The sequence below is a fragment of the Corapipo altera genome, unplaced genomic scaffold (genome assembly GCF_003945725.1).
Source record: "Corapipo altera isolate COAL_440 unplaced genomic scaffold, ASM394572v1 113, whole genome shotgun sequence".
Taxonomy (NCBI): domain Eukaryota; kingdom Metazoa; phylum Chordata; class Aves; order Passeriformes; family Pipridae; genus Corapipo; species Corapipo altera.
The window spans coordinates 11,302,227-11,328,306 of NW_020884895.1; the positions used below are offsets into that span (position 1 = coordinate 11,302,227).

The following is a 26,080-nucleotide window of genomic DNA, read 5'->3' on the forward strand; positions in this document are numbered from 1 at the left end:
AGACTGCAGGTCCATCTGCACAGAGACCTGGTGTCTCAGCCAAACCCGAGGGGGGTTTGTTTTCCAGAGGGGCTCTGCACTATTTGCATTATTTTTAGTGACTCCTCCAGCTCTGCCTGTTTGCTGTCAAGGCAACACGAGCTGTGGCAGCAGCGGGGCCGAGCCTGCGCACAGGGAGAGCTGGGGGAGCAGGAAAGGCTCAGGGATTTCTGCACCACTCCAAAAGGCTTCACTTCTTGCACTCTGTGGAGCAGAGACACCACCCAGGAATGACAACAGCTGTCCTGAGCCTTTCCTTCCCTGACCAGAAATGAAGTGCACTCCGAAGCTGTACCTTCCTTGGGGAGCTCTTCTCTGAGACCAGCTTGTTTTCCCAGGACCCTGCCAGGCCAGGTTCTGCCCCAGCAAACTCCACGTGCAGGGTTTAACCAAGAGCTCCCACAAATCACCTTCCTGCAGCAAAGGAACATTTGGATTGGCAATCACTGACACCACAAAAAGCTCATCCAAAGGGCTGCGGGAGACTGTGACTGGTGCAAGTCACCACTCCCCCTTCTAAAGGAGACATCTGAGACAAAGCTCAATGTGCCCAGGCTGCAAAGCCCTCCAGGAGCAGGGTTGGAGGGGGAGGCAGGTCCCCACTCCACATTACACCAGCCACTGGTGTGCTGCCCTCCTGCACCCCTGTGTCCCCATCAGCCCCCAGAGCAGAGGGCTGGAACACACCAGATCCTCCCCCTCATGAAAAACCACCCCTGACACAGGCAAAAGAAAACATTTACACCAGTTGGCCATTTCCTATGAGCAGAAGTTAAACCCAATTTCCATAAACATGTAGGCAGTGAATGTAAGAACAGGAAAATGTGTGCAACCAGAAATATAGAACAAACACTTCCAACATTATTCCAGTTCACAAATCCAGGCAAGGGGAGAGAGAAGTAGCCACAGCCATGAAATACTCCATGTTACTGAACAGTTTAAACCAAGTATTTTACCCCATAACACTATGGTGAACTTGCAGCTGAACAGAACAACTGCTTAAACCAGAGAACCAGGGATAAGAGGGATGAGCCTGGATACACATTCCAGTTCTCCCGGGGAGGTACCCGGCAGGCACCCAGCAACCTGCTCAGGTCAGAATCCAACTGTTCCTGGCACAGGACATGCTCAGGATTCTCAGGTGGATGGAAATGGCTTTGCCTCAAACCATCAGAAAAGCTCCACGTCCAAAGTATCCATCTCTCCAATTATTGCTTCACTACAAACAGCAGAACACGAGCGACAGGAGGATCTACACGGGTTGGGAAGTCAGCCCCCACCCCAGGGCTTCACACTAATGACTAGAATGACCTCACAGATCAAGCAAAGCACAATACATACCCAAAAAAACTCCTGTAAAAGCAAATGTGCAGAAAATAAACTGTCATCAGGTCCAAGGAAAGCACGGGGGCAGCAGGAGCGGAGGGGGGGGCAAACAGGGCTCTCAGATCCAGCAGCTCTGGTGCAACAGCTGTGCCAGCTGCACTCCCAGTGGGACACTTCTATCCATCCCACAGGGATCCTGCCCTGCCTGCAGTTTGCCACAGGCACACACACAGGCAGTGTGTCAGCACACACTCACCTGCCGGGCCAGGACAGACACTCGGACAGAGGGGATGGCAGGAGATTTCAGCCTTGCTCAACATTATTGCCATGGGCCAAGAGTCAAACAATATAGAACAAGTTAACAGTACACAACATACACAGTAACTGCACAACTCAACAGTGCCCACTACTCCATTTGGCAAAATATTTATTTATAATAAATCCGTCCGAAAGCAGTTGGTCACAAAGGATTCCTTTTACACGTTTAGGCTGGAACAATGCTTTTGGTAGAAGTAAATAAACTGTCTCTTTTTACACAGTGTACAAAAAACAAAGAGACACCGAAATGACAGTAAAACCCATGAGAACGGGGAGAACTGTAAGACAAAGGCAGAAGCAGGAGGGACCTGTGTGTGCCCGGCAGTGCTGCCACGGTTCTTTACCCGTACAATCCTCACCCCACGGCGGGATCATCCCCAGCACAGCTCTGAACTGCAGGATTATGCTCCAGGAGAGGAATCTGATGCGATGTAGCAGCTCCAGTCACTCTTTCACAGTACTGCATGTCAACACTGGGAATGGTTTCTGATATGGTTTAGACTGCACACAGTACTTGGATAGAAAAAGAGTTAATTACTCCCACTCTGTAGTTCCTGGTGGCTTTGATGTCAAGTCATACATCACCCGAGAAATGCCAGGAATCTTCTTGATCTCTGCCACCATTTTCAACACAACCTGTTGTGGAGGGGAAAAAGAATATCAGAAAAAAAGTGTGTGAAACAAAACTGAAGAAAATTACCTGAGAAAATTATCTTTTTTAAAGGAAAACTGCTCACACTGGTCCTGTCAGACACAAAGGAGGAAGAGCCTCCTGCCATTAGCACATGGACACCAATTAACAATCAACTGAACCAAAACCTCTGGCTCATGGTATCTGCAGGTACATTTGGGACTCTCTGACTTTTGGCACAGACTAAACCAGGCTGTGGATCACAAAACACATCCCTCAAGGCAGCAGCTCTTCAGCTCCAGAGCTGTTTATTACAGTTCAGTAGGAACACGCTCTGCTCTGTGTTACCAAAGTACCTGAAACTGGATATGGATAGTTTTCCAGAAAAAAGCACCTGAACCTGACTCCTAAATCCTTTTAGTGACCTAAAGAGCAAACAGGACACTGAGATGTTAAAGCCAGAAGTGTCAATCAAGGGCAATTCATGATGTAATTATTTCCAGTTACTAATGCAAAAATTAATTCCAAAACCCCAGGAATGGCTGGGTGCTCTTTTCTTTTCTTGGTGGCATTTTGGCTCAGCTCTGCTGGAAAGCCTTTTAAGTTTGTCACACCCATCTGCCAGCTCCTCATTTTGTTAGTTTTTCCCAAACCACCACGACATTCTGGTTAAGGAATATCACAAAAGAGAAAAAACAGCAAGGAAATCAAAGTCAAGGTAACCCAGAGAGAGAGTGAGACAGAGAAACAGAGAGAGAGAGGGAGGAAGGTGGAAACGAGCCCTCTGCAACACAAGCTCCCGGTGAAGAGGAGCCTGAAGGCCACGTTACCTCCTCTGGGACCTCGTTGCCAGGGGTGGCTGCGATGCCAGTCATGAAGTCACTGGTGATGAAGGGCCTGATGACCACAGACCTCTGGCAGGAGGGCTGCTTCTGCAGGGGGTCCCGGTCGAAGTGCAGCGGGGTCAGGATTATCGGCATCTGGCTGATTTTTCCGGCGTAACCTTCAGGGAACGGTCGGGCAAAGGGCATTAATTTGGGCTGCAGACACCAGCTGGACAGAACCCCCACCTGGGCTTCAAATTCTACACCAGGAGCTGCATTTACACCTCACAGGATCTTCTCCCTGCTGCTGTGGCACCACCACAGCTACTCAAATCAGCACTGGAGGCACTGGGGAGGTCCTGGCACAGGTTGCCCAGAGAAGCTGTGGCTGCCCCATCCCTGGAGTGTCCAAGGCCAGGTTGGACTTGGAGCACCCTGGGCTAGTGGGAGGTGTCCCTGCCCATGGCAGGGGGTGGGACTGGGTGGGCTTTGAGGTCCCTCCCAACCCAAACCTTTCTATGATCCTATAAATTGCCACTTGAGATGATCTTTAACCTTTGCAGGCATGCAGAAAAATCCCAGATAATCTCTGTTATCCCTGTAATTTGCTGTGAATCAACTGAAGATCCACTTTCCTTCCCACATAACACAGCCATGGGGTTTTATCAATCCCCACATATCAAGCCCAATAAAGAGCCATTCACAAATATGCCTTTGAAATACTCTTTGAATAGTCTTTTTGAACAATTCAAGAGAAAGCTCTCCAGTATCCCCACGGCTGGTGGCTGACAGGTAACCCCAGACAATCATCTCTCACTTACTTCTTTTAAATTATCTCCTTCTGAAAGCCAATACACAGATCCCTAATTTCCCTGTTTCAATGATCTAAAACTCTGATATGGAGGTGTGTGGCAGCTCACAGAGCTCAGGCTCCCCCCCTCTGCCAGCCCTGGCCTCAGCTGCTGGCACAAGGAGGTTTTTTCACTAAATCAGAACTCCAGTCTTATTTTTAGGAGCGATTCATTCACACAAAGCCAAGTGTCACCAAAAGTTAGCAAGACACAGCCACAGTTTTACCAACACAACCAACAGTGTTATCCACAGCCTTCTGAGGGTAATTTTGCACAAATTCTGTTCAGACAGCTCTGCAAACTGAACATGGATTGTCAAAAAGAGGTATCTGCTGTAACCTGATTTATACAAAATATAGGCAAGTCTGAGGCAGTGCTTCCCACACAGATCACATCTCCAAAGGTAATCAAAACCATAGAACTGAACCTCAGAACTCTTCATTCCCAGACTGGCTGTGCACCATACCCAGGGAACTGAAGACTCCCTGGGACTGCAGGGTTTGGGTTGACAAACACAGCTTTCACTTCGAGTTAAGGAACAGGAAAGTACCACAGGCAGGCAGGAGCATCAGCACCACTGGAAACTTGGTATCTGGGCTCCCTTCTTACCACAAAAAACCCACTGTTTAAAAACTCTGCCAAGTTTCTTTACTTCAGGTAAATCCTGAGGACTGAGATCAGCAGAGAGAAGGACCTTTGCTGACTTCCAGCTGGCTGACAGTACCTTTTGCACGAGTTTGCAGTGCAGTGAAGCACCACAGCACCACATGGTATGTCAGAGGCAAGCCTCAGTTCCCCAAAATCCCCTACAATCAATTCCTGTCCTTTAGCTATCAGCTTCTACAACTTTCACAAGAACCTGTCATCCCACTAGTTGACCACCTTCTCTGCAGGTATTTGGGAAGGTTATAGATTTTGACAGTACCCCTGTAACTATTCCCACTTGGTTTGCAGGGACCTGACCCATGGGATAAGGTGGAGCACCTACCAGACTCCCTGAGAATGTTGTGAGCCTCAAAGTCAGCTTGACGTAAAGTGCTGAGGACTCCTGTGGTCAGGAAAGTGGGGGTGACATCTGTGGGGGGCTCTTTGACCGGGGGGCCAAACACATACACAACTCTGCAACAGATGGGGGGGGAAAAAACCACATTTTACATTCACAGAATAAAACAAATTGCCTCCAGACTGCATCCTTAGTGTCACAGTGAGAAAACAGAACGAGGAAGCAGCATATTTTATTTTGCTTACAGTTTCTAACAGGAACCCAGCAAAACCCCCATTAAATACTAAACCTTATTGTCAATGTGTGTTCAGCACAGGGCACTAACACTGCAATTTATAAATCTGCATAATTACATCTGTGATAAAGTATCTCCTGAATTCAAACCAGCCACATCAGCTTTCCCCTGTCACCCTCCCTGCAGAGCCCAGAGCAGAGTGTGACATGTCTGAGTGCCTTGGACACTGACCTACCAGGACACACCAGTTATTTGAGTTTGTGCATACAAACCAAGAATACTTGTCTAAAATCCAAAGCAGAAAAATATGCAAGTTCAGACTGTGTATTTTTGTTTGCAACACAAAGCCTGCAAGCACAGCTGGGCAGGAGACCAACTATTCCAGTGCCCTCCTGGCTGCCAGTCTCCCTGTCCCTGCAAACAGCAGCAGAGTCTGCAAACATCCCCTGGGAGAGCACAGCCCCCAGAGCTGGGGGAGGCTCAGGGGGGCACCAGGAAATCCAGAAGAGCCTAAAGAAGTCAGCAATGCTGTAAAGCCAGCACAAATTGAAATTGCACAAGCAATCCTGATTTATACCTTCTTTTGTCCCCTCTGCATTTAATTTAACCAATTATCTTGCAATTCCAGGTCTCACCCTCCAGGATAATAGCTCTGTCAGTAGGTGTCACTTCTGTGAGAAAATTAAGGTTTGCTATAAGCAATTAGAAGCAGTTTCACCAGAAATCCCCCAGCCAGGCAAGGAGGATGTGATTCTCCAGAGCTGATTTAATGTCTAAGCAACGTCAGCTGCTGGGAAAAGTTATGGAATCAAGTAGGTAGAAAACGTATCCTCACAGAGAACTCAATTAAGATCAAACTGCCCAGCTTTGGAGCTCTCCTTGTGCCATTAGAACTGACATCCCCACGTAAATTCCTTTCTGACACACAGCAAAACCAGACTGCAGGACAGCACAGCTCATCAGCAGGCTGGAGCCTTGCAGAAGAGATTTGCATGAGTTATATTGGATATTGTCTAATCAAGCGCTCTAAAAAAATGAGGAGGTAGGCTGGTAGGCTATCAGTTTCTTTTCAAGCTAGAAATAAATCTGTATTTTGATTTGTTGTGTGTTTATAACCTCTGTATAAGACACTGGCCCAACATATAAAAAATTGCACCCTACAGAGGAAAACGTTTGTGCATGCTAAACTTAATTAGCTCATTAAAAATAAAGATAACTCGATCCTTACCTGTTTATGTTGTGGCACATGCGTGGGATGAGCCTGGCAAGAAACATCAGGGACTCCCAGTGTGGAGCATCTTTGCTGGAGATGCCACAGATGTAGTTGTAGGAGCGACAGTCACCCTGCAAGGAACAAACAGCAATGACTGGATGGCAACTGGGCTGCCAAAATCACTCACAAGACTTTCCTCTTCACCCTGCAGGTGACAGGGGCCATATTTTGGGCCAACTTTTGGCAGACACCGAGTTCATGAAATCAGTGTGGTGGGAGATGCTGAGGAAACACAGAGCAAGATAACAGAGCTAACAGTGTATAAAAGGAAAAGTTCAGACTTAGGAAACATATATATAAAGATATACATGTATAAAGGGAAAGATTCAGACTGGGGAGAAGAGGGATTGATTGTGTGTTGGTATTTTTGTGACAAAGTGTAGAAATCTGATGACACTGCAGCTTCAAACACTAACAAAAGCTGACTGCAGAGAGCCACAGAAGCCACACACAACACTAAGCAGTGATAATAAAACATATGTAATTCAATACTGATACTGCAGAGAAAGGTTCTTTACAGCTGTGACTGCTCAGTAAAGAAATCCTCCAAGTTATTGCACACAATTCCATAGGAATGCCAGCTCAGCACTTGGTTTGTATTTCTGTCCCCAGAGGAGGGAAAAGGAAGGTAACACTGGTGCTGCACAGATCCCAGTTTTCCCTGCACTGCTCCAGGTCCTTCCCAGGATTAGTGCAATTCAAAAAAGTACAGAAGGGGCAAATGTAGGAAGGAGGGATTTTTAACCAACATAGTCTGAGACTCCTGAGTCTTATCAGGGACAACAGATGACAGCAGAGGTCAGTGGGGCTGGGAATGTTGTGAAGAAACTGCCTGTGAGTGACCAGCAACTGCCTGTGAGTGACCAGCACCACTGAACCCAGATAATACCCTCAAATCCAAGCCCTGGCACTTGCCTGAGTGTCCCTTCAGGTATCCTGACACCTCTGCACTGCCCCAGCACTGACAAAGCTCTCACTGCCATTTGGAGTTTATCTCCTTGACTCAAGCTCTTTATTCCCACATCTCAAGGCAGCAGTTATGATGTTTCTCCCCAGTCTGTCACCCCAGCAGGAAGGAGCTCCCAGACCATCCCTGGAATGCCTCCCTTTACCTGCACTCCCACAGTTTTGATTGGTAGCAAGAAGGCATTCAGTGAATGTAGGCTTGTAATCTGCATCAGCTTCTCCTGGTCTTCTTCACTTGTACACGCCTTGACCCTTTGCAGCAAAGTGTGTGGCTGTGCAAGGATGCAGAAAAATACATTTTAGCTAAATAAAGCTCTCAAGCCCTCAAACAGAACCTGCACAGTGCAAATAAAAATGTTATTGAGGTAGCTGTTTGCTTAAATTTATTCTACATTTACCCCTTGGAACTATTTTAAAAAATACCTTTCATCTGACAATTAAATATTAGCAAAAGCACTTTTCTTTGATTAGTCTGTACTTTAAGCTGAGGCTCTCCAAGGCCACAGGGGAAGCTCTTTTCCTGTGCTCACTCTTTCACAAAGCTGCACTTTTCATTTCTGTGGCACTACAATGGTTTTTAAAGGAAAAGCAGATGTAAATATTAGCCCATCAGGATTTACAAAAAAGTTTTGGGAAGTTGTTTTGAACTTACACCTCAGAGCAGGTCCCTGCTAAGGACTTTTCACCTCTGGGTGAGCTTAGAGCAATCACAAAGGTCATCACAGTTAAGAGATGTAGAATTTAAACATCACCAATTAAACCCCCCAGGTTTTGGTCCAGGACACCCAGCAAGCACCAGTTCCTCACTTCTGCACTGTCATCTACACATTCACTGGTTGCTTGGGTGTGCAAGCCCAGAAGGTTACAATCATTTCAGGGAGGGAAGACCTTTTCCTAATACTGTGTGATTCAAGGTATCTCCAGAAACCTCATCTGCACAAAGTTTAACTACAGCAAAACTTGTTCACTATCTGAAGAGTGAATAAACTTCCCCTTTCCAGAAACTGTTCAACACTTGCAGCAGTCATGGCAGCAAAATTCCACTGTGCTGACCCGCTTTAAGTGAGTTGTACTGGGACTCATCATCCCTCACAGAGCACAAAGTAGTCATTTGGACCTTTCAGCAGTTTAAACCTCACTGCAGGCCACTACAGAACAATCCCACTACTTCTGTGCATGTTAAAATTCACAGTTCTCTGACCTTCTTCACACTCGCAGAAAAATCCGCAACTATTTTCAGGATGTTGTTTGTCTCTGGGAAGTCTTTGCACACGTAAGGTTCTTCAGCACAGATCACTCTGATTGCCAGACCAGGACCTGCAAAGCAGCATTGGAAAAACATCACACCAAATAACAGGAAGCTGATTTTCACCCAGAAACGTGGAGCACTGGGTCAGTGCCTGAGTACAGTGTACTTTGCCATTGTACCTGCACTTCAATTGTCTTAACACCCTGCAAGACAAAAAACCCAACCCACACGCAGTTTATTCCAGAAGGACATTCCTGTTCAGGACATTTAAGCATTAATTTACATTTAAGCATTGACTGTCTACACCTTGAATGTGCTGGTGGTGCTGTGGAGCAGTTTGTGGTGACAAAGTGCTGACTGGAAACCCAAAATGAACAGGAACCTCCTCCCTCCCTTTGCCAGGCAACTGAGAGCTCTGGGTATAACACACAGAGGAGTCTCCACTGCTTTTAAAGACCCCTGAGGGCTGTTTGACCTTTTAGCTACTTAATATAAGAGTGCAATTTGTTGGAAAAGGCAGGTCCTTGCCTTGCCTGGGATGCTGCTGCATTAGCACAGCCCCTGTGCTCAAACACACGGGCAGAGAAACATCCCCTCTGGAAAGGACTCGGCTGTGTTATCCACTCCTGGTGGAGAGCTCGTGTTAGTCTCCAGGCTTTCATTTTCAAAGCAGCAAATGGCCCTTGGAAAGGCAGAGCCAGGCCATTACTCCAGGTAGGATGGGCATGTGGCAGCTCAGGCAGCACTCACTGCACTTTGGGAATCCCTGTTTGGCTGCTACAGCTGAAAAGGAACAAATGCAGCTCAGGGTAAATTCAGTTACAACACGTTTGCTTTTATTAAGTATATTTACTAAGCTGCTCCCAAATCTTTTCCTGAAAGAAGATCCTGCTAAAATAAAAACCTAAATTGATCTTTTCTGTGTTTAGAGATCAGTTTTATACTCCACCACACTGCAGTTAAGCATCTGCTGAATGACACAACCCACAGCCCTGCACTAACAGCACAGATCAGCTCCCATACCTGGGAAGGGGTGCCTGGAAACCAGTTCTTCAGGAAGGCCAAGCTCTCTTCCCAGCACTCTCACTTCATCTTTGTGAAAGTCTTTCAGTGGTTCTATTACTTTACCCTTAAAAACAAACAAAAAAAAAGGCAATTTACACTCCAGCTCACAAGTTCAAACAAAAAGCCTCAAGTGTTTAGGTTATGGCAGTCAAACTGGCCTGCTCCTCACAGCATCAGTGCCAAGGACTCCATAAATACTGGAAACAAATCCCATGTCAGTGTGGGCTTTGGGAAAGAGCTGCAGGACAGAGGGGGAGACAAGGAAGTTTCAGCTTGTGCCAGAAGTATCCCTGGCTCCAGCAGTGCAGACACAGCTGTAAGGTCAAACTGGTTCTGTCTGTGCAAATTCAAACCTTCCCTGTCTCTGCTGGATGTTCAAACCAACCCAAAAGCCTTGAAAACTCGTTCTGTAGTGCTGGATATTAGGAGTGTGGGTCATTAGGAGTTCTCTCCTGTGGGTGAGACTCACTGATGAGTGAGCATCTTCCACCAGGGTTGTGATGGGTTGGTGCTTTCTTAGGCTATTTTGTAACACAGTTAGAGAACTAATGCCAGAAAAAGCAAATTAGGGCAGTCTCCTACATTTGCTTCACATGCTGATACTTAAGAGCTGTGCACAGGAAAGGTGTTTAAAAAGCTTTTCTGGACTTCAGACTAAACAGACCAACTGGGAATAGCACTAAAGGGACAGGACTTGGGCTGCCTGTCTTCAGACAGTTCAACCTCTTGTGCTCCCATCATCTCCAAGCTCCTGGTTGTCAGCCACAGATGTCCCCTTTGGGCCATTTCAGAAAGATCTTGGGGTTCCTAAATTGCTAACTGGCAAAGACAGTGTGTGCCACCAGTGTGCTGCTGGCAGATCTCTGAACAGGTTACCACAAATGTGAGGCAGTAGCTGCATAAGAAAAAAAAGATCTCACCCCTGGAGGTACCTGCAGGAACCATCCCTACATTCCAACTCATTTAAACATGTTTTTCTCATTCCCTCTCTCTCTCTCTCTCTCTCTCTCTCTCACACTTTGCTGGAAGGGCTGAATGTTACAAGAGGTTCAAGATAAGGAGAATTTTGTTCTTCTCTCTCAGCAGGAGCTGATTATCTTTTTCTAAGCACTTTTTTAAAAGCACTGTTGTTGCTCTTGCCTGAATCCATCATGTGCCAGGTCTGGAACATCAATACCTAAAGATCACTCGTTGACTTGTGTCCAGAACGAGAGACAACAGAAGGAAAAAGTGACCCATTACACCACAAATTCCAGTTAAACCAGTTGGCCTGAGAAGCCTAAACTGCTCTGCTGCTGAAGGCACTGGTGCTGCCCTGCTTCCTCACCACACAGGGGTTTGTTTGAGAGGGAAGAGCGAGGAAACAGCTTTTGGGTTGCAGCTGAGAACATCACTGTTCACACTGCATGAACCACCTTCAACCCTCTGACATCCTTCCAGGTATCCAGTGCTGGACGACACCCAAAAATCTGGACTACTTTGGGAATGTAGCAACTAGGAAAAAAGGGTAATAAATTGCAGTATATTACAATAGGATCTCAAGGGCCTCGCCAGAGCAGGGTCCCATCAGTGCAGGACAGTCACAGCAGCAAACCAGAGAAATGTTCAGTCTGTGACACTGAGCCCCCCCCGTCCCGGTACCTCCTCCCGCAGCTTCCGGATCAGCTCCGTGTCGTTGTGGTGGGTTTTGATCACCTCAGCTTTGCCACTGGCCACCAGGGAGGCGCTTTCAATGAGATCAGGTCTGAGGGTTCCCTGCGCCAGAAAAACCTCTTCGGGTTTCAGGTTCATTTCTCCAATAACCTCGTTGGCAATCTGCAGGATGGGGAGAAAATAAAGCAAAGAGCTGCAGTCTACTTTTGGCTGTCCAAGGTCTAAAGAAGATAATGGATTGCCTGACCAATGATACTGAGCTGGAACAGGACAAACAATCAGGAGGACTAATTATGACACTCTCCCACTGCTGAAACAGTCCTATAACCCCTTATTTTGTTGCACAGAAAATGGAAAAAATACCTCCAGGCTACAGGAACATCAGTGCCTGCTCAACATTCTCCCTCTAACCTACCAGTGGCTCCTTAGGTCATCCACAGACTACACAAGAGCACTGATGGCACTGATCAAACAGTCTGACAGGAAAGGTGTATCCAGAAACCACGTTATTTTAAAAAAATAAAAATCAACCAAATAAAAAATAAAACATTACCTTAACAAAGGTGTCACCGATGATTTTTCTTTTTTCCTCAGGACTTGTGGTCATATTTAAGGTCTTGCTAATTCTCTTCCGTGGAGTTCTGTCCTCATCTGAGATGGGCAGAGTTGTTGTACCATTATAGAAGGAATGAGCTGCATTCACCACTGCAGGAAATCACAGGGAGTTTTTGACAGAGTCAGTAAAGGTTTGTGTGCAAGGTTGCAAAAAATAAGTTTTATTTTGCTGCTTTAAAAAAAGGAAAATAAAAATCATACCAGTCCTTTGACTATTGACTGCATTAAATAGGGCTGTTCAATACCTCAGGAATTAGTTGTAACAAAAGCCTTTTATTTCTCTTACTAACCTGTTATTTTTTCATATTGTGACTGAAAGCTCAGTTGTTGCTTCCCCTCTTAGATTATAATCTACTTGCTTTAAACGGTTTACAGGACAGTGTTTCCCCAAGGCCTTTCTGCAACCAAAATTAAATGATGCACTATTTATTCATGCTGCATTATGCCTCTTAATTTAGAGAGGCTCTCAACCCAGAGATCAGCTGGGAGGCTCTCTGGTATCTTTTACCAGCACTGAACTCCCTGACCTACAGAAGGAGCACTTGCAGCAAAGGGATTCCCTCAATTTGTTCCCCTGGCTGCCTGCCAGAGCCCAGGTTTATTGCTCCACAGACTGCAAGAATAAGACATGGATTTTCCACTAAAAAAGAAAAAAGTAAAAATAATAATAATAAAAAAAAAAATTTAAAAAAATGTGGGCATAGAATAAAGCTCAGACTTTGCTGCACTGTTTGAGGGCCAGGCAGTGGAAAGCACTGCTCACCTAGTGCCACAATTCCTGGCCAAAACACAGGAGGATCCCTTGACAACACGCACTGCACCAGAACAGGCAGCTCTTACTCATTAAATTACTCAGCCAGGTAGTGTAAAGCAGCTCTGGCTGTTTGCACAAAATTTGCCTTCTCTGACCTCCTCACACTTGAGGGAAAAAAAACCTCTGAACTTTCTCATTGGCCACATCAAGGCACTTTCTGCTCACTCATAGTGAACTGCTTCATAGAACCACAGAATCACTGAGGCTGGAAAAGACCTCCAAGATCACTGAGTCCAACCTGTGACCACCTTGTCCTCAATAAGCTACTCCAAAACCAACCAAAATGCTCCTATTTAAAAGCAAGGAAAAATGCCCTGAAAAAATAGTTCTGGCTATAATAGCATTCAATCACCCAAATGAGCTCTCAGTTTACAAAGAAAGAGATCCAGGACAAGAAATAAAGCCCCAAGTGTTAACCAGGATACCGGTAAAAATGGAAATCCAGGGAGTTTTGCAGCAGCTGAACAGGGTCCCTCAGCCATCAGCAGAGAGGTGACTGAGGCACAAACCCAGTGCTCTGCTGTGCCCCAACTGCAGATCCCAGATCTGAACTACTCCAGAGATGGGGCAGCTCACTGTGTGCTCCAATCAAACAAATTAAAGCTTAACATCTCAGGTTTGAATTTTGGTAACAGGCCCAGGCGGCTCCAAAGGCCCAACCCGGCTTCGGCAGGCAAGGTTTGGGAAGAGCAGCTCAACAAACCAGAGCACTGAATGCAGCTCTGTGGGAGGACAGCCAGGCCATCGGCGGTGCCAGGCACACTGAGCAGAGCTGAGGTACCTTTGACTTGGATGCCCAGCTTTTTGAGGGCCTCCTCCACGGACTGGCTCTCCCTCTTGCGCATGAAGCCGTTGTCGATGTGCACGGCGATGACCTGCTCGCGGTTCAGGGCCCGGTTCAGCAGGGCTGTGCACACTGTGGAGTCCACCCCGCCACTGAGCAGCACCTGGGCAGGAGGGAAAATGGGAAAAAGGGGGAAAAAAAAAACCCAATGTGGGCAGCTGTCTGTGGGGAAAGTGTCAGCACACAACTCAGACACGGCCGGGAGGACGAGAACAGCACTGACCTGCAGCCAGTGACTTGGAAGGAAACAAGAAGCCAAACAACATGTTGGCCCAACTGTGCAATTTTTTCTAAAACCTGGGTAATGTATGACCCAAATCACGACAATTCTGCGTTTTCCAAATTAATCTGGACAACTACCAGTGCTTCTGCAAACAAATCTTTCAGCTTGGAGCCAAGGCACTCACCAGGACCTTGGAGGAGCCCACTTTGTCCTTGATGTCCTGGATGCACTGCAGCTCCCTGTTCTCCACCGTGAAGGTGCCGCTGCAGCCCGCAATGTCGTACAGAAAATTCTTCAGGATCATCTTCCCGTTCACTGTGAGGCTCACCTCGGGGTGGAACTGTGCTCCATACAGTTTTTTGGATTCATTTGCTATGCCTTCATTGGTGCAAGGAAACGAGGGTGACAAAACAGAAATAAATGAGTAAATTGGCAGTGAATGCACACTCAAGTCAAGCGTGTACTGACACAGTGTATACAGGGATTTATTCTGCCACCTTTTGGCACAGATCACCAGTCAAAACTAAAGATTCTCACTAAGATTAGCAGCAAAGGTATTCTTATATATCTAGAACACACAATCCCTCAGAAACCAAGGAAAACACTGAGACATCCCAGGAAAATCACTGTGAAAACGGGAATAAATTATATTACCTTTTCCCCTCATATGATACCTCATCCAACCCTGCAGCCAAGCCACACCAACCCAGCTGCATCCAAGTGTCCCTGTCTGATTTAGGAGCTTAATCTTCAGCCTTTTTATCTTCTCAATGAAAGATTTTAAATAAACCAGATGAATAAATTGTGACATCTTACTAAATGCTCAGCACATTTAAGATCTCTCCAGGGCTCCCATCTCCAAGGAAAGAGGCTCCAGAGGGGGCTCTTTGGGACTCAGTAATTACAGTGACTTTCAAACCCCAAATTCTAAGGTCCTACGTTTTTCTGTGACAATCTGTGTGCAATGTTAAAACCCTGCTTTCAGTACCTACATTATTCTTGCTCACTTGAACATTCATGCAATATTAAATAACAAGTTAATCAAGCTTTAATAATTAATTAAACAGCGTTTGACTTGTACTATTACAGTGCAGAACCCAAACCCCACTCACACTGCACACCACAGCACGTCTCCATCACCACTACCCTAAGGGCACAGGATATTTTATCCCAGAGAGAAACAATACATGCACACTTTAGAATAACAAAAACTCTAGAAAATAATGTTAACTCTTACTTAAACCACATTTCAATCAGGGCCACTCCTTTTAAAGTCTATTTCTTTATTACCACGACAGCACAACATGCAAGCACACACAAGGAATTGTTAAAAACAATTCCCTTGTTTGGCAAATAAATAACAAAGGAGTCTACTCTGTTCCCATTTGGTTCTAACTTCTGTCTGCCATTATTGTTTCCTTTAAAAACTTTCAGGAGAAAATAAATACCTGCTATAATGTTCCCAGACTGTGCCACCACCTTGAATCCATCGGCTACTTTATCCACGCTATCTCCATGAGTGAGGAGCACAAGTTCTTCCTTCTGAAGGCCCCTAAACAAAGATTAAAGACTAGAATCAATTCAAAAAAGAACAAAGAAGTAACTCCCTGCCTTTCCAAGAGGAGTCCTGAGGGATCACAAGAAAAGCTCATCTTGTTTGACCAGGACATTTGAAATATGTGCAGGATTTCCCTCCCAGGAACAGCCATCTCCAGCTCCAAGGTGTCTCCCTTGGAAGCTGCAGAAGTTCTGGTACACTACACCTCTCATGGAAGAGGGAATTCACCTTAATTCTGAAGGGTTTGGGTTTTTTTCCTTATAAACATCCCAATATTGAAGCATTCCCTCTTGGACACATGGAACCATCTGGAGTCAATCAGGATCCTGGGAGTCCTGCTTTTTATTTCAACAAAGTGAACTTTTCTTCTTCAAAACTACGTGTTTTCAGGACAATTTGGGCACCCTCAGGCAGGGTATGAAGTTCTGCAGGAGCCCAGCAGAGGAAAGTTAATAAAACTGGAATACCAGGTATATAAGTGAACTGTCAGACTTTTACAAGGAACTTGAGAGGCACCGACAAACTACCAAGAAATCTAATTCTGGCTTTATAAAAACATCACAAAGCAATTTCAAAGGAAGGTGGAAAGCAAATGGTTTGGGATTTTCTATGACCTTTCCAGAACTGGATGGGTGCCAACTAATACAAAAGCACTGCACAGCAGGAGACAAGAGCTTAACACAAATATTCCCAGGTCATGGTACATTTTACAGGGTCTCAATGAAGACTTTCTACTTTGAAATAAGGGGGTTACACAACATTCCCCTCTGTATTTCTTGAAAACATTTGCCTGAGTATTTGTTTCAATGAGTAACCTGCTTACTTGTTACCACACTTGTAAAAGTTTTATTAGAAAGTATCAGCTAAACATTGATGCAATTTCACTATTTTCCTTAAAATAATGTTCCTTTCATCCACACACCCTTTCCCAGACTGGTATATCCAGTATTGCTTTGGTAACTGAAAATGCCTCTGCACCTGAAGAGTGAACATGTGTTATCCAGAGTAATGCTGAACACCCCATCTTCTCTCACACTCTTCTTGTGCACTGTGCCTCCAAACACCTTATTCATCATCTGGAAAACAAAAATACTCAATGAGAAAGCACCATTCAATCTGGTATCACTTTATACTCAGCCTGCATCTAATCCAGCCCTTTTCTCCTTGGGAGTGTTTCCTTGCTCAGTTTGGATGTGCAGACCATTGCAGGACCACCAGTGAGTCCACAGGGAAATATGTGGGGCTGTTTCTTTTTTGGGGGGTGGGAGGAGTGTAAAACACTCTTAAGAACAATGCTAAAACATTCCATGCTTGAAACACTAATTCCCTTGTTTCCATGAGGGTTCATTTTTCAATACCAACTGAACAGAATTAATTAGTGACCCACAGGTTATATTTGTTATGACTAAAAAAGGGCAGTGTGGAACTCAAAACAGAACTATTTATGCTATTGATCATGGAATGGTTTGGGTTGGAAGGGACCTCAAGGCTCATCTCATTCCATGCCATGGGCAGGGACACCTTCCACTAGCCCAGGTTGCTCCAGCCTGGCCTTGGACACTTCCAGGGATCCAGGGGCAGCCACAGCTTCTCTGGGAAACCTGTGCCAGGGCCTCCCCACCCTCTCAGGGCAGGATTTCTTCCCAATCCCCAATCCAAACCTGCCCTCCTTCAGCTTAAAGCCTTTATATGAGAAGGCAGAGCCAAGAGATGAACACACCCCCTCAGTTCAACAATTAAAAGTATCTCAGCTGGGACTTCAAAAGCATCCTGCCCAAGTAGCACTGCCTCTTTAGAAAAGCAGATCCTTTAGCACTTCACCTTCAGTTAATAACAGAATAAGGCCCAGAAGATGGTTCTGGACAAACAGATATAATGGTTGGACTCAATCTCAGAGATCTTTTCCAATTTAAGGGTTCTGTGATTATCCCAACAGCACCTGCATTCCATAGCAGATTCCAAGCACTGGTTTTCCTATTGTAAATATGGCTGGGTCAAACCATGGTGCATCTTCTGCATAAACAGAGTTTGGTCCTCCAGATATGATGATAGCTCTGCAGAGAAAACAAAGAAAACATTAACTCAAGTATGTTGTTTACTTAAAACCTCTTCAGTTGCTTCAAACACTGACATTGTGTCATACCACTTTTCTAACTTTAATATATATTTTAACACAGATACCCTAACATGTAGCTCTGCTATGCTGTAGCTGTCACACCCACCAGCTTACTAGGGAGGTATTTCCTCAGTTTAAACAAAGTCAAATATAAACCATCTTAAAAAAGTGCCTGTATTTTAAATTCCTCATAGCCAAGCATCAGCAAGATGGCTGGGACATAGCAGAGTATTAGCATGAAGAGATATATATATAAATACTTAAAGAAGTCTGTGACATCTGGAGGGGAGCTGCAGTCAAAAAACACATTCCCAAATTTCTAAGTCTGCTGAGAAAATGTCCCTTACTCCATTCTGATTATGCAGAGGTGGCATTAGCAACAGGTTGTGCATTACAAGTCCAACACAGGCCAGCATGTATAGTTTGAAGTTAATACTTCACACTGTAAAAGAAAATTAAATCCTTTCAAAGGGGAAGAGAGAGTTTTCACAAACACAATGATTTGCAAGATCCTGAACTGCAGAGGCACCAGTTGGGCAACACTTTTGGCCTCAGCCCGGGACCAAGCAGGGCTGGACCAGACCTTGGACTCACAGACTGTTTATTTCAAGAGAACATCAAACTCGTTATTCAGAGCCACAAATGCAAAACCAAACAAGAGAGAGGTTGCATAAATGGGATTAAATGTATCTAATAAAGTTTTCTTCCAGCATTGGTTAGAGTCTGTCATGCAAGCACTGACAAAACCCAGTGTCTCTGGTTCTGAGCAGCAGGAACAGGTACTGTGCTCACAACACCTGCACCACCAACAGACACAGGCCTGGAGGAACCAGACCATGGACCCACCATCCCCTGCAGCCACACAGCCCCCTGTTCCCCCTGGCACAGGGTTGGATCTCCTGCAGCCACACAGCCCCCTGGCACAGGGCTGGATCTCCTGCAGCCCACCTCCCTCTCCCCAGCACAGGCTCTTCGTTCCAGGTAGGAGAGGGATGGAGCTGGAAGAGGCAGCATTTATTTCTCTGCATGCTGGGACCTCCAGGTGAGCTCTGGAACAAGGACACAGCTGACACAGGGACAGGTTTACACTGACCCACCCTGACAACTCGTGCTGTACCTGCACAGGCACTTCTGCTCAAGCTGGAGACACGATGGATTCCCTGAACTCCAACACTGGGAGGAAAAGCCTGAACACCCTCCATGCCTGGTGGTATTGCTGCTTCCAGTAACTCCATTTTCAGAAGCATTTGCTTCGGTGCCCTGTGTACAGGACACTATTTAATATTAACTAGACCCTGAGTTGGCCTCTTCCAGTGCCCAGCCACCCTCTGGGGGAAGAACCTTGGCCTAACATCCAACCTAAACCCCCCTGACAGAGCTCCAGCTGTTCCCTGGGGTTCTAAGAAGGAATTAGAGGAATACAGCCACACCTAAAAAACTGAACATTCTTATGAGAAGTCAAAATAGTTATACACTGTTATACTCAAATCTGTTTTTTTTCCCGTACCAACTAAAATCTCCCAGGATACAGAAAGGTTATGCAATATATCCAAGTATTAAAGAAAGAAATTATGATCCTGGGGGGAGACAGGAACCTGCATCTTCTCAACTGTCCAGGAGAAGTTAAAACCAGCAGAGGATGCAGACCCTGGGTGTTTTACTGCAGTACCATGTAATTCCATGCATATCTTCCTGCCTTGGTATGAATATGCCTTTTTCTGGTTCACCTTAAACCACTTCCAAAACAAACTGAGCCAGCTCTGAAAACCCATTTGCAATGGATTAAAGGCACATCAGCAACCACATAAAAATACCAAGAGTAAAATGTGTGCATTGATACGCCAACCTCAGGACTCCTGCCAGAGGTCAGTGCCAGAATCCAGACTAAAACCACTGAGCCTGTGGCACTTCCCAGCCCAGCGCCAGGATCCCGTGGAAAATGCTACTGTTCATGTCACATTTATGTGACACTTGTCTCTGGAGAATGTTCTGACACTATGGGAATTGAGGAGCTTTTCAAACACAACACGTGAACACACTTTAGCAGAACTCTTGCTGCCCGTGTCAAAGCTCAGCACAGCCCAAAGAGCAGCTCCTCGGCCTGTTCAGAGCACGAGCTGCAACACGGGACCCTGGCAATGCCCAGGGCACGTGGAACATGCATCAGAACCTTGCAGGGAAAGCACAAACTCACTTTTTCAGTGGTCACTGCAGGAAGGCACCTGACATCAGGCACTGGTGTTTGCTGACTGAGTCTGTGGACACAAAGTCATCGACCAACCTGGGCCCTGATAACCCGAACCCACCACCCCAACCCTGGGGAGTGACCTTCTCAACAAAGAGGTGCTGCCACATTTTAAAGAGCACAATTATTTGGAACAACAAGTCCCACAGGTCTAATCATGGAACCTGAAGAACCTTCAGCTGCTAAAGGAAAGAGGGAGAAGCTCTTCCCAGCACAAACCTTCCCAGCACAGCACAGGTCTGAGACAAAACACCACCAGTGCTGTGACCCACTCCTCAAATCCAACACACAGGAGGTGCAGGAATTCTTTCAAACCCGTTATTAAGTACTTCCATCTTTTAAAGCCTTGACCACTGGAGAATTATAAGCAAGACCTGACAAGAAAAGGTGTTTTTCAGAACATTTCTGAAAGAAATCCTTGACACAAAAGCTGCCTGATAGATCCAGCAGTTCCTGGGTTTTCTGTTCTCTGTGTTTTCAAGAGAGATCAATAAGTTCCTACTTGACTGACTAAAATATACTGTTTACTGGTTCACTAATTATCATTGATTGGAAAAATGCAGTTCTGCAGCAAAGCACTGTCTTATCTGTTGTCAGGCACAACCAAAAAGCACACGTGCACCATATGTCTGGGTTGTACCAAACTGACAAGGAAGGTCTTTGGTGGTTTGTGGACTTCAGGGTATTTATTCTCCCCACACAGAAGAGATGCATATCCTAGAAAGCCTAATAAAACATGACAAATAAATGTACAAAATACTAATTAATTGTGAGGCCTTTTTTTTTTTTTTGCTGCAAACAACAAGGGGCAGTTTCAGTTAGTTTTTTTTTTTTTCAGTTGCTTCCCAGAAACAGTCTGGCATGATCTACCACAATGTCTTCAGCATCCAAGTAAGTTAGTTTAATTTAAAAAAAATAAATTAAATAAGAAGATAATTTTTAGAAACACACAAGACTTGTTTTCTTGATTAAATAAGGAAATCATTTTTGGAACCACGCAAGACTTGTATTCTTGATTAACAGCTACCACAGTTTAACAGGAAAAACAGCAAGACCACCTCGATTTTTGCAGATACATATTTAAAAACACAACCTCTTAAATTACACCTGGAAACCAAAACGGTTAAAATGGCATTAAGGTATCGAGAAACAAATATAAATTTTGCCTGGGTGGGCAAGCCCAGGTGGAATCAGTAACAACACTCAGTTAAAGGTGTTGCAGGGGAACACCCGGGCAGTGAGCACGGGAGGGGAAGGAGGGAGGGAGCAAGGGGCTAGGGGACAGGAGGGGAAGGAGGGAGGGAGCAGGGGAATAGGACAGGAGGGAGGGGAAGGAGGGTTGGGCCAGGATGGGAGGGGAAGGAGGGAGGGAGTAGGGGGCTCAGGGGCAGGAGGAGAAGGGAGCAGGGGGCTCAGGGGCAGGAGGAGAAGGGAGCAGGGGGCTCAGGGGCAGGGGGGAAAGGAGCAGTGGGCTCAGGGCAGGAGGGGAGGGGAGGAGAAGGGAGCAGGGGGCTCAGGGGCAGGAGGGAAGGGAGCAGGGGGCTCAGGGGCAGGGGGGAAGGGAACAGGGGGCTCAGGGGCAGGACATACCGGAATCCCTGCTCCCGGATGGCGAAGGCGGGCGTCTCCAGCGGGAAGATCTCGGACTGGACGAAGAGCTCCCGGACGCGCCGGTCGATGACCTTCCCGTACTGCGCCCCCGCGTCCAGGATCACCACGGCCCCCTCGTAGTGGTGCTGCCCATCCTTGAGCTCTCCCCCGGCGTTCTCGGGCTGCGAACAGCACCCAGGGCAGCTTCCGTCAGCTTCCCAACCCGGAAAGGTTGGAAAAGGCCTTGGTGATCATCAAGTCCAACCATCAGCCCAACACCACTGCCACCACATTCACCTCAAACTTCATCCCCAAGTGCCACATCCACGTGTTTCTCGAATGCTTCCAGGGATGGTGACGGCACCGCCGCCCCGGGCAGCCTGTGCCAGCGCTTTACAACCCTTCCCACAAAGAAATTTCTCCTAATATCCAATCCAAACCTCCCCTGGCTTTACAGTGACAGGCTGCAGACCGCAGACTAAGCCAGACCTCTTCGACAACCAACATCTGCAAAGCTTTGCTAATTAGCTTATGCTAATTCATGATTAAAATGATAAAGGCTAGCCAAGAAACTTCTAAATGAAAAAAATCCTCGAGTTTATGAGGACTGTGAGACGCACTGGCACAGCACATCCTTCCCAAACAGCCACACAAACATGGACATCCCCATCCCCCAAACCAAACAGGGCACAAATTAGGGAAGATAAATGCTAATACGCTAATGAAGGCAGGGCTTTCCATAAATAAGAGCTCATATGCTCTGTTCACCATCTGCAGCCACTGCAGCTTTTTCTGTTTCCAGTTCCACATAAACCCCAGCACAGCCCATGGAAAGTAAGAGCATGTGCCTTTTTCTCAAGCTAACCAGCTCAAAGTCAGAAGGAAAATGTTTTTCCCCATCATAGGCTGAACTTTCACTCGACATTACCTCCCAGGGAGGATAAAAAAGGAGAAATTGAGAACAAATGTCACTGCTAAATCATTTTTAAAGAAGTCTGCATTCAAACAGATTGCACATCAGAACAAAGCACTGGTTCTCTCTGAGCCCATCATGTCTGAATTGGCTGGCCAACTCCAAATCTGAAAGAGGGCTAAAAAACACAAGGAGAAGTTTCTTTAAAAAAAAAAAGTGAAAAGAGGTCGCTGTTCCATGGAAGTGTCCTTACTGGGGGATCTTCAAGGAAGAATGAACGCTACCATGCTTTAAGACACCAAGAAATTCATGCAGAAAAAAATTTTGCTGCTTGAAGAAATTACTCTGGGGTGTTTTTCTCTTAACTTAAAGCTCACACTGCTTCCTGGCCAATGCAGTTTGATGAAGGAAAGACTGGGAAGGGTTCTACCTGGGAAAAACTGCCTCCAAGCACATCCTGGAGCTTCATCTCAAGTTTCAGCGATGGTACGTTGAGTTGTTCTGCATGTTTCTACCATGCAGCAGAACCTCCAACCCAGGACTCATCAGTTTTCCCACCACAGGCATTTCCACCTGGGTCAGGGAATCACCCCCACGTCAACCACAGGTCATCCCAGAGAGCACCACCCTGCTGGGACACATCTCCCAACAAACACACAGCACAGGCTGCTCCGAGCTTTAGTGCTCAGCTACCACGGGACACCTCAGGTAACTGTCCTCAGATCAGTCCAGGAAGGCAAACATGCTCAAAACTTCCAAAGTTTATAGTCAATGGAAGAGGTTTTATCTTAATTAAAGCACATGAACAGCAAAAAAAATAATGCTAAACCCCTCAAAAGCCTAAATCCCGTTTACAATCAGATCCTCAGTTTCTGTCCTTCGGCTCGTGGCTGAGTGTGCCTGACAGGGAGCTCTGGTTGACTTTTAGTCTTGGGTTACACACCAAAAAGGGCATGTGCTGGAGGAGAACAGACCTCAGCAGCATGGCCCCTTCAAACCCCCAGTCAGATGGAGAGAGGTCAGAGCTGTCCTCCCTTCCAGTGGATGGGAGGAAATCACTTTTACAGTGACTCTGGGCATTTTCGCCTCGCAATTTCTAAACCAGAAGTTTGCAAAAATGACCAACACCCTCCTTCTTGCCTGAGCCCTCCTTGGGGCAAAACACCATGTCCTTGCAGTTTTTATTTAAAGTCTTTAATTGTTTCAGAGCAGTAGGTTCAGACAAGCAGAACTGCTAAGGAGGTTCAGGTCTGAAGAGAGCCCAAAAGCAACTCTGCCATAAATCACAGGGAAGAAGAGGAAGGCGGAAAGTCAGCACAGGGTCTGGCTTCACTTATTCAGAGGCACAATTCCAACGCTAGGGATTTTGAACCCAAATTTAACAAGGGAAACTTCATTTAATAAAATCCAAAAGGGAACAGATGCTGCTAACGTGCAGCCAACATGGCAGTTGAGCCTTGTACACCACACGTCTGCCAGGAGAGAGATTAAGAGGACACCAGACAGCCCAGCTCCTGCAGGGACAGGGCTTATGGAGCCAGCACCTCTTCCTACTGGGCACTGGCCAGTCTCTAATAAAAGCTCTTTTACCCCTCAGTAGAGGAATAACTAGAGTTCCTCGTCTTCTGGTCTTTTCTCACAAAAATCTGGAAAACTCGCTATTTTTGGGACCTTCTGTGGAAGCTGCTCTGACAGCTGTCCAAGGGCAGGGGCACCGTGCTGATGTCCTGAGAGTGGGACTAAAACCAGGATGGAACTGGTGCACACCAAGAGAAAAAGGGGTGGGGAAAGCCTCTATTGAGCTAATTCAAATCTCAAGGCACCCTGAAAACCGCAGCCCTCTGTCCCACAGACCCGAAATGTGGCACCGAGGTCCTTCCTCCCTCATCTCAGCTCTACCCTCCCCATGATCGTTGGAAGACAAAAGTCTTCCAACATTGCTGGGTTTTTTTGTGTCAAAACCAAGTAATTCTGAGTTCTGTGATGAGCTGTGGTAGGAGAGCTGCCACCAGGCTTACACTACCTGCCGAGGACACCACAAATCTTCTTCCTCATGTACCTACTTTCTTAGCACTTTAAACCAAGTTTGCAGGTTCCTAACAGCCCACTTGTGCAGAATCAGGGAGGTTTTTGGCATTTCACACACCCACATGCTCGCAGGATGCTCATTAATGCAATTTATAAACCACATTACCATACAGAACAGTCACATTCCGGGGCACCAAGGAGCAGCAGAGCCCAGTCTGCAGCAGTGGCTCCTCTGTCCGAGCTCTCAGCCCTGAGCTTTCGCCCACACCAATAACTCAGGACAAGCCTAAACCAGGAGCCTTGAACTCGTGCTTTCAAGCCGGCACAGGTTTTACAAGAGTTTAATTGCTTCCCTGTGGTATTAAAATTAAGCAGGTCTAAGAACAGTCACCCATATTTTAAAGTATAACAGGACAGTAACTCCCTCCAACTCAGGCCACCCCCAAGACCAAGACAAGAGCCCCCAGCCCGTTATGTGAGGGAAGCTTTAACAGATAGAAGCATCATGCACGTGTCCATGGGCTGCTGAGACCCAAACCTCGTGGAAACCACTGTCATTTTCTCCATCATCTGTGTTTCCCGTGAGAGCACAGGTTGGGGAGGATGAGCCATGAGCTCCACATCCCATCACCAGCGCCGGGAGGGAGCAGCCCCAGCCAGGAGAGCAGGCTGTGTCCTTGGCTGGGGAAAAGCGCATCGGCAAACTTGAGCAGAGACCAACTGAGCACTCAACACCCCTCCAGAATGACAGTCTTCTTGCAAACTAGATAAAGGGCCCAGAACCAGGGAGAAGAGGAGCCCCTAGGAGCAGACCCGGCCAGGAGAGGAGGCTGCGTGCACGGCCAGGGAAATAAGCGTCAGAAAACTTACGCAGGGACCAAGTGAGCGCCCTAAAAACCCGAGCGCCTAAAAACCCTTCTCGGGGTCGTGTATTTTCGAGCAAAGCCTAGAACGAGGGTTTTAACGCCGCCACAGAAGCGGCTCCAGGCAGCTCGCAGGGCTTGGCTCAGAAGTTGAATTACCAACAAAAAAGCTCTGATTTCCCCAAAGGCGCACGAGTCACCCCTGCCCATGCAGGAGTCATCTCTGCCCATGCAGGAGTCATCTCTGCCCGCTCAGGAGCCACCCGGACACGCGTCCCCTCCATCCCCTCCATCCCTTCCATCCCCTCCGCCCCGCAGGACGCGCAGGGGTGGGGGGGGGGAGCCCAGTCCTGCCGGATTAAAACCAGACCCAAAGCCGGGGAACGAGGGGTCCCTGGGGTGGCACAGAGCCCTGAGTGGGGGTAATTCATTAATTACACCGGGGGGGGGGGGGATACCATCCCCAAACCCCACCGCGCCCGGGCCTCGCCACCCCGGGGGCCCCTCCAGCGCCATGCGCCGGGAGCCGCGCCCGGTGCGCAAATCCACCGCCCCCTTCCTCCTCCTCCTCCTCCTTTTACCCTTTCCCTTCCCTTCCCCTCGCCCTGACCTTGGTGTCCCCGTTGCACAGGGCCATGGGGGCGAAGGAAAAGGCCGCTCGGAGCCGCGGCCGCCGCGCCGCGATGAGCTAATGCCGCCCGCGGGAGGGACGAGGAGGAGGAGGAGGAGGAGGAGCCGCCTCGGCACCGCCGCGCCGGCGGAAGGGGAGGAGCGGTGGTGGGGTCAGGGGGATGAGGCCGGGATGGGAGCGGGGACTGGCCCTGTGCAACGGGGACAC

General features: G+C 47.0%; 1 protein-coding gene across 1 annotated transcript; it reads right to left on the reverse strand.

The window, feature by feature from the left end:
* Positions 1-1,761: 1,761 nt before the first annotated feature.
* Positions 1,762-25,973, reverse strand: GMPS (guanine monophosphate synthase). Its single transcript, XM_027647201.1, has 16 exons — positions 25,853-25,973; positions 21,439-21,620; positions 17,427-17,541; positions 16,466-16,563; positions 15,378-15,481; positions 14,114-14,307; positions 13,644-13,809; positions 11,987-12,138; positions 11,422-11,595; positions 9,739-9,844; positions 8,668-8,783; positions 7,613-7,738; positions 6,456-6,571; positions 4,978-5,108; positions 3,145-3,317; positions 1,762-2,319 (listed from the first exon to the last, which is right to left on the reverse strand). The coding sequence occupies exons 1-16, from the start codon at positions 25,877-25,879 to the stop codon at positions 2,218-2,220; spliced, it is 2,082 nt and encodes a 693-aa protein (XP_027503002.1). The 5' UTR covers positions 25,880-25,973; the 3' UTR covers positions 1,762-2,217.
* Positions 25,974-26,080: the final 107 nt, after the last annotated feature.